General features: G+C 43.8%; 1 protein-coding gene across 1 annotated transcript; it reads left to right on the top strand.

The window, feature by feature from the left end:
- Positions 1 to 809: 809 nt before the first annotated feature.
- LOC140014120 (uncharacterized) lies at positions 810 to 4,340 on the top strand. The gene is made up of 4 exons (XM_072064520.1): positions 810 to 2,049; positions 2,194 to 2,442; positions 2,530 to 2,980; positions 3,398 to 4,340. The coding sequence occupies exons 1-4, from the start codon at positions 810 to 812 to the stop codon at positions 4,338 to 4,340; spliced, it is 2,883 nt and encodes a 960-aa protein (XP_071920621.1).
- The last annotated feature ends 4,373 nt before the right edge of the window (positions 4,341 to 8,713 follow it).

Genomic DNA, 8,713 nt, shown 5'->3' on the forward strand with positions numbered 1-8,713 from the left:
ATCAAGTACCAGGTCCGGCCGAGAGGGACAGCGGTACGCTGGAGTCCGGCTAGTCGCCTTCGACGTTGTGAGTGCCGTCACAGGTTTGCCTACCCCAATACACTAGTATGGGCCGTGGACAAAGAAAGGAAGGAGTTGGCCAAAGATTGTGCAAGGCTAGAGGCCGAGGTGAAGCAACTGAGAGAGGCCAACAAGAGGCAAGCCGAGCGAATTAAGGACTTGGAATATGACCTGGGTGAAGGTCAAGATAGGGTGGACGACCTGTGTACACAATTGGGAGAGACACGGGAACGAATGGTCAAGAGGGCGAGGCAATTGAAGGTGAGAGCCGGATCGATTCTGAACCTATGTGATGACCTATTAGGGGACGAGAGTGACGAGGGCTCTAGTGTAGGAGGCGGGGTTGGAAGTGAACCCGCCCAAGTGAGTAGGTCCTCTAGTCCCACGGTAGGCTAGGGCTTGGCTTTTAGGCTATTTTGGGAATTTTGACTCTTGTATATATAAGGGATACGGAGTGGTAGGCCGGGAAGGACCCTTAGCTAGTCGCGTTGTATATTGGACTAGTTTTGTATATATTACTTTTGTATTGCCATTCCGTAAGAGGCTTTCCCTGTTTGAACTTGACTGACTATTTTGTACAAAAGTTTGATCTTGTTGTGAATGCTATGAATATGTGTTATATGCCTAAGTGTTTTATGAAGTCATTGTTTGGCTGGGTGTTCATGTTTATTGTTATACTCAGGGATGTGTACACTTTTATCTTAATGCTATGTTATGTGTATATTTTGACTCTAGATTGACCTAGAACGATGGAGGGCACGCGTAGTGGCCGAGGTAGAGGACGTGGGGGTAGACAGCCCACGACTGAACGGGGTACGGGAACTGAAGTGCCCGAACCAACTCCTGAACCCCAAATCGATCCTAATGTGCAAGTAGCCGCTGCTATCCAGCGGATGACTGATCTCCTGGCCCAGGTGGTGCAGCAACAGGGCCCAAACCCTAATCCACCTGTCGGCAACCCTGAAAACCCTGGAAATCCTGGAAATCATGTCGAGAGCGAAGACCGAGCTCTCGAACGATTCCAAAAATTTTCTCCACCTAAATTTCTCGGAGGGCCCGATCTGGACGTGGCGGAGCAATGGTTGGAGAAGATGATAGACATTTTTGTCGCCCTACGTTACTCGGAGGAGAGGCAAGTGACTTTTGCGGTCTTCCAACTCGAAGGGGCCGCTCGCTCTTGGTGGAACATTATTCGGACAAAATGGGAGCGAGAGCAGACACCAAGGACATGGACGAATTTTGTACGGGAGTTTAACGCTAAGTATTTTCCACCGTTGGTTCAGGAGAAAAAGGAAGACGAATTTATTCGTCTATGCCAAGGCACGCAATCGGTGGCCGAATATGAGAGCCAATTCACACGCTTGTCCAAGTTTGCCCCTGAGCTCATTTTGACCGAGCAAAGGAGGGCAAGACGTTTCCTTCAGGGGCTTAATGTGGAAATCCAAAAGGATTTGGCCGTAGCCCAAATCACCACTTTTAGTGATGCTGTTGAGAAAGCATTACGATCCGAGAACGCAAGGCTTCAGGTGAGGAACTTCCAGAATAGAAAGCGTGGAGCTGCTGGAAGTAGCTCAACTCAAGGGGATAAAAGTACCCCTCCTAAATTTGGGAGGGGATCTGGAGGGGGACGGTTTACGAGTCCGGCCAGAGGGGCTCCCTCTCGAGGAAGCCAGCCCGGACGAGGCCAGCAGAGGAGTGCCTCACAGGGGAGTTCCGCTACTATTGCGCGCGGGCCGTGTGGCTTTTGTGGGAAACCAAACCACACGGAGGACGACTGCTGGAGGAAACAGAACAAGTGTTTACGCTGCGGGAGTGCAGAGCACCGGCTAGCCAGTTGTCCAGTCCAAGCCCGAGACGTGAAAGGAACTACACCGACATCCAAGGCTACCTCAAGTCAATCACGGGTAGAAAGTGTCAAGCCGAAGGTGGCCGCACGTGTATACTCCATCGAACAACGTTCAGTTCCTGACTCAGCCGAGGTAGTGGAAGGTACGATTCCTGTCTTCCACCGCCTAGCTAGAATTTTGATAGACCCTGGAGCCACCCATTCTTTCGTTAACCCCGAGTTTATGTGCGGAATTGATATAAACCCTGTTATTCTTCCCTATGAGCTGGAAGTTAGTACTCCTACAGGGGATCAATGTTTGATTTCTAGCAAGATGTATTCGGATTGTGAGATCTGGGTAGGTGAGCGGAAGTTATTGGGGAATTTAATAAGTTTAGCCATTAAGGGATACGATGTGATATTAGGCATGGATTGGTTGGCCCGATACGATGCCCAACTGGATTGTAAAAGGAAGATAGTAGAATTCCGTATTCCTGGAGAGGCAACTTTGAGGTTAGATGTGAGGGGTAGTCTAGCCTCATCTGCTATGATATCAGGTATTCGAGCTAGGAAATTATTGAATAGAGGGGCGCAAGGGTTCCTAGCTTTTCTTATTAACACTCCTGCCGACAAACTGAAAATAGAAGATGTTCCGGTAGTGAGTGAATACCCTGATGTTTTTCCTGACGAGTTAGTAAATCTGCCTCCAGAAAGAGAAATTGAGTTTGAAGTTAACCTTTATCCAGGGGCTTCCCCTATTTCCAAAACTCCTTACCGAATGGCACCTGCGGAACTCAAAGAGCTGAAGTTACAGTTGCAAGACCTTCTAGAGCGAGGGTTTATTCACGAGAGTGGATCACCTTGGGGGGCACCTATTCTCTTTGTTAAGAAGAAGGATGGAACCTTGAGATTATGTATCGATTACCGAGGGTTGAACAACGTGACCATTAAGAACAAGTACCCCCTACCTCACATCGATGAGCTATTTGATCAATTACAGGGTGCGGTGGTCTTTTCAAAGTTAGATCTTCGACAGGGGTATTACCAACTGTTAATTAAAAAGGAAGATGTGCCTAAAACCGCCTTCAATTCTCGGTATGGGCACTACGAATTTGCTGTGATGCCTTTTGGACTGACCAATGCCCCTGCTGCTTTCATGGACCTCATGCATCGAATTTTCAAACCTTATCTCGACCGATTTGTCGTTGTTTTTATTGATGACATATTGGTTTATTCAAAAACCCGTGAGGAGCACGAACAACATTTGAAAGAGGTCCTACAAACCTTGAGGGAGCACCAGTTGTATGCTAAGTTTAGTAAATGTGAGTTTTGGCTAGAAAGGGTTTCTTTTCTGGGGCACGTGATTTCAAAGGAAGGAATTGCTGTAGATCCGGCCAAGGTAGAAGCGGTGACTGAGTGGAAGAGACCCGATAACCCTACTGAGATCCGAAGTTTTCTAGGGTTGGCAGGTTATTATCGGCGATTTATTAAAGATTTTTCGAAACTTGCCAGTCCCTTAACCGATCTAACCAAGAAGGGTGGAAATTTTCTATGGAGTGATAAGTGTGAAAATAGCTTTCACGAGTTGAAACGGAGATTAACCATGGCCCCTATTCTGGCTTTACCTAACGGTCCAGACGGTTTCACTGTTTACACTGACGCCTCCAAAGAAGGGTTAGGATGCGTATTGATGCAACATCAAAACGTGATAGCCTATGCTTCTAGAAAATTGAAAATTCATGAGCAAAACTATCCCATTCATGATTTGGAACTGGCCGCAGTTGTCTTCGCTCTGAAAAAGTGGAGACACTATCTGTACGGAGTGACTTTTGAAGTTTATTCTGACCATAAGAGCCTCAGATACCTCTTTTCCCAGAAGGAGTTGAACATGAGACAACGCCGTTGGATGGAATTCTTGAAGGATTACGATTATACCATTAACTACCATCCTGGTAAGGCTAACGTGGTAGCCGATGCCCTAAGCCGAAAGGCTCAGATGTCTGGATTGATGGTGAAAGAGTGGGAATTACTGGGAACTATTGGAGAATGGAATCCAAAGCTGGAACATAATAGGATAACCTTTGGGAATATCCGAGTGACGTCCGTGTTTTTAGAAAAGATCAAGGAAGCTCAAACTAAGGATCCGACAGTTCAAAGGTGGGTAGAAAAGGTGAAGAAAGGAGAGATACCCAATTTTAATTTGAGCCCTGAAGGGATTTTAAGATTTCGAAATCGAATAGTGGTACCTGATGATGAAACTTTGAGAAGGGAAATCTTGGAGGAAGCTCATCGATCTAAGTATACAATCCATCCAGGAAGTAACAAGATGTATCATGATTTACGACGATTGTACTGGTGGGACAGGATGAAGAGAGAGATAGCTCAGTACGTCCAGACCTGTTTAGTGTGCCAGCAAGTTAAGGCCGAACACCAGAAGCCTTCGGGACTACTGTAGCCTTTGGAGATTCCCGAATGGAAGTGGGAACACATCACCATGGATTTCGTTTCCGGATTACCTAGAACTCAAAAAGGATGTGATGCCGTTTGGGTGATCGTTGATCGATTGACCAAGTCGGCTCATTTCCTACCTGTGAATATGAAGTATTCCATGGATAAGTTAGCTCGAGTATATTTAGAAGAGATTGTAAGATTGCATGGAGTGCCTGTGAGCATCGTTTCCGACCGAGACCCTCGTTTTGTGTCCAGATTTTGGCAAAAGTTTCAGGAGACCTTGGGGACGAAACTGAACCTGAGTACTACTTATCATCCTCAGACGGATGGACAGTCGGAGCGAACGATTCAGACCCTCGAAGATATGTTACGAACGAGTATTCTAGATTTCGGGGGTAATTGGGGACAACACATGACATTAGTAGAGTTCGCCTATAATAACAGCTATCATTCTTCAATCCAAATGGCACCATACGAAGCTCTTTATGGACGAAAGTGCCGTTCACCGATATACTGGGATGAAGTGGGAGAGAAGAAGGTTCTAGATCCTACTATCATTCCTTGGATGGAGGATGCTCAAGAAAAGATCAAGTTAATCCGTCAGAGACTCCAGGCAGCCCAAAGTCGCCAGAAGAGCTATGCCGACAACCGAAGGAAAGATTTGGAATTTGAAGTGGGGGACCATGTATTCCTCAAGATTACACCATTGCGAAGCATCACTGCTGGCCGAGGAAAGAAACTCCAACCTAGATTCATAGGACCGTTTCCGATCCTTCAACGGGTTGGAAAAGTAGCGTACCGGCTTGAATTGCCGCCGAGCTTGTCACGAATTCACGATGTATTCCATGTGTCGATGCTCAAAAAGTATTACCCTGATCCAACGCACATTGTCCAGCCGGGGGAGATTGACGTTGATGAAGCCCTTACTTACGAAGAAAAACCTATGCGAGTGCTTGATAGGAAAGTTAAGGAGCTAAGGAATAAGCAGATTCCACTGGTGAAAGTGCTATGGAAGAACCACGGAGTCGAGGAAGCAACCTGGGAGATGGAGAGTGAGATGAAAACCAAATATCCCGAACTGTTTAGTGATTCAGGTGAGAAATTTCGAGGACGAAATTCTTTAAGGGGGAGAGAGTGTGAGACCCCGAAAATTTTCATATTTTTCAGGCATTTATTTTGGGCGTTTGGGCCTAATTTTAGGGTTTTCTTCTATCCGTGGGTTTTCTGGGGAATTTTATGAGAGAATATGAATTTTGCATCATTTTCTGGGTTTAGGTCAAATTCTGTGTTGTTAACGGCGTACAGCGGTTGCGGGACCCACTAAGACGATCGGTACAGTTAAATGTAGCTTTGGGAAATTTTATATACGGAAGTTTTATTATCTTGTGTTATGAGTTAATTGTAGGTTAGTTGGTTTAATTAAGTGTTGTAAGACAAGAATGAGATAAGCTTGGAAAAAAACACATGTTGCAATCCTATTGGACCTTGGACTTTTGACTTGTCTACACCTTTACTAAATTAAAATTTTGACCAAAATTCCTCATTATTTCATTATTTCTTCTATCCGTGGGTTTTCTGGGGAATTTTATGAGAGAATATGAATTTTGCATCATTTTCTGGGTTTAGGTCAAATTCTGTGTTGTTAACGGTGTACAGCGGTTGCGGGACCCACTAAGACGATCGGTACAGTTAAATGTAGCTTTGGGAAATTTTATATACGGAAGTTTTATTATCTTGTGTTATGAGTTAATTGGAGGTTAGTTGGTTTAATTAAGTGTTGTAAGACAAGAATGAGATAAGCTTGGAAAAAAACACATGTTGCAATCCTATTGGACCTTGGACTTTTGACTTGTCTACACCTTTACTAAATTAAAATTTTGACCAAAATTCCTCATTATTTCTTACCTCTTGGCCGGCCAACTAGAGAGAAAAGAAGGAAGAAAGCTCTTCAACTCTTGCTCCATTTCTTTGCCAAATCATGGAATCCAACCACTAATCTCTCAAAATCCTCCATAAAACCTTCTTGCTAGGAGTGTTTGAAGTGCTTGGTGGTTTTTGTTTGAAAGGAAAGGCTCTCATCTACCTTGTATCAAGAATTGTAAGGTGAGTAAATATGGAATTGTTTCATTGTTGGTTGTAAGATGAAAGTTATGGGTGATAGTAGTTCAAGAGGCTATTTTATGGAGTATTTCATGACTTATACTTGAGATGTGGCAATTTTCTATTTATTTAGGAATTTTCTGTTTTATATGATATATCATGGTTGAGTTGGGTGTGATGGCTTTATATGGCTTGATTTAGAGCTTATATGTGTTAATGGTGGGTAATTGTGGAAAATTTCAGCATTTGTGAGAAAATTTCGGTTTTAGGGTTTAATGAAATTTGGGCTTTTCCATGTATGGTTTTCATGCAATCAATTGATGTGTATATGGTTGTATTGTGATTCAAATGGGGTGAATGGACTAGTTTAAGAACCATAAGTGGAATGTGTAGACACCAAATTTTGGTGTAATTTCATTTACTTTTTATTTTAGTTTTTCATTTGTCATGTCAGTTTTATTTGATTTTTAGTTTCTAGTTTTTAGCATAGAATTTCTTGAAAATGAAAATAAAAAAGGAAAAAGAAGAAAAAAGTGAAAAATGATGAAAATGAAAATAAAAAAAAGAAAAGAAGAAAATGTGGGGATAGGTGGAAGTGTGCATGTTGGACAAGTGTACAAAATAGTCATTAGACAAGTGTCTAAGGAATTATAGGACAAGTGTATAGAGGGGTAGGTGTCAAGGACACTTGTGGAGCTTAAGGAATTTTTGAAAACAAAAAGGAAAAAAGGAAAAAAACAAGCTACGAGGGGAGAGAGGTTTACGGGAGCTGGAAAAAAAGAAACAGAGGGCAAGAAATGGGAGTCTTTTCGGCAGAAGGAAGAAATCAGTGGGGTTTTCGGCAAGAGCAGAGAGAAAAATCTGAAAATAGAGGGAGGTTTTGGCGAGAGAGGAAAAGAGAGAGAGGCTTTTTGACGGTGGAAATAGCTAAAAGAAGAAAGCAAGAGAGGAACAAGGAGATAAGGGGCGGTGGACTGGGCTTCGGCCTAGGGGAAAAAACCGAAAACTGATGGTTGAAATAAGGAAAACAGAGGGGGAGGCTCTCGGTTGAGGGGGAGAGGAGAACAAGAACAAAAAGGAGAATCAGAAAGGAACATCGGAGGAGGGGCCTGGCTACACGAGGAAGCTGCCGGAGTTGCCGCTGCCAGGAAAGCCGCCACCACCAGTCTGCCCAAGCCATCACCAGTCCGCATCCGTTTCTGCTCGTTCCATCCGTCAACCACCACCGGCGTTTGCTAACGTAGCAACTAGAGTTCAGAACGGTGTCGCTATTGTCCAGAAAGGGAAAGACAAGGAGGCGGCTGCAGCTCCTGCCGCTGCTTATTTGTCGATGAAGCTGGAGGTTGGAAGCATTGAGATGAGCTCAGGAGCAGACAGCCCGTGAAGAATCGGAACTGCTGTCATCTCCTCTGAATCCACCATCATCCTCTACAAAATTTCACCAAGCAGGAGCCCGGTAAGCTATTGGCTTTTCCCTCTTTAAATTTCGGTTCTTGTCCAGTCTTGAAATGGGTCTGCCGTGGGTTTGTTATTGCAATTTTTCTGTTGATGGTCTGTAATTTTTGTGCGTATATGCTTTCTATGTTTGTTGGGTTGAGCTCCTTGCTTTTTTCTGATGATTTGGGGCTAGTTATACTGCAATTTGAGCAAAAATCTAGTAAAATTTTAATGCTCACAACCTGTTCGACGGAATGCCCAGCCGAAAATGCTACTAGAAAGCTGACTTCATTTCTCTGCCGTGGCATGTTCGTCCATTTGGTTTTTCGTTTGATCTGCAATGACTGGCTTCCTACAGTGGGGTTGTGTAGATGTTGAAGTTTTAGGGGGGTTTTGGGAACGAATTTGCTGGATTTGGTTTGGAATTGTGAGTGTTGCTTGAATAAGCTATGAAAATGGCGTCTGAAAAATGGTAAAAAGCCAACGAAGAAGATGAAGTTCCGTAGCTTGAAGCTTTGTAGCTTGTCTGAAAATAATTCTGAAAACCCCCTTAATTGTTACCTAATTTCCCTGTCGCCCCAAAACCTCCATAAGTCCTTCAATTAGGTCCCTATTTTTGTTGCATATGAACCCCTCAAGTTCCCCCCTGTTCTGATGTGACCCCAAAAATTGGAAAAGCTGAACTAATCTCGCCCTCTTAAGCTTAATCCTATGTTTGCCTATTTTATGTGACTTTTTGGGATAAATTAATTCGGGGATTTAGATCATAATTGTGGCTTAATGATTTTAGTTAATTTACCAATTTTTGTTGTTGGGTTTAGTTATGGTGTAGGTTTTTGG

Source organism: Coffea arabica, chromosome 9c (genome assembly GCF_036785885.1).
Source record: "Coffea arabica cultivar ET-39 chromosome 9c, Coffea Arabica ET-39 HiFi, whole genome shotgun sequence".
NCBI lineage: Eukaryota > Viridiplantae > Streptophyta > Magnoliopsida > Gentianales > Rubiaceae > Coffea > Coffea arabica.

Excerpts from the sequence above, each read along its gene's own strand:
- LOC140014120 (XM_072064520.1), top strand. The coding sequence starts at position 810 with ATGGAGGGCACGCGTAGTGGCCGAGGTAGAGGACGTGGGGGTAGACAG. Across the intron at positions 2,050-2,193 it reads CTCAGCCGAGGTAGTGGAAG|GGGATCAATGTTTGATTTCT; the intron begins GTACGATTCCTG and ends GTACTCCTACAG. Across the intron at positions 2,443-2,529 it reads CTCATCTGCTATGATATCAG|AAGATGTTCCGGTAGTGAGT; the intron begins GTATTCGAGCTA and ends AACTGAAAATAG.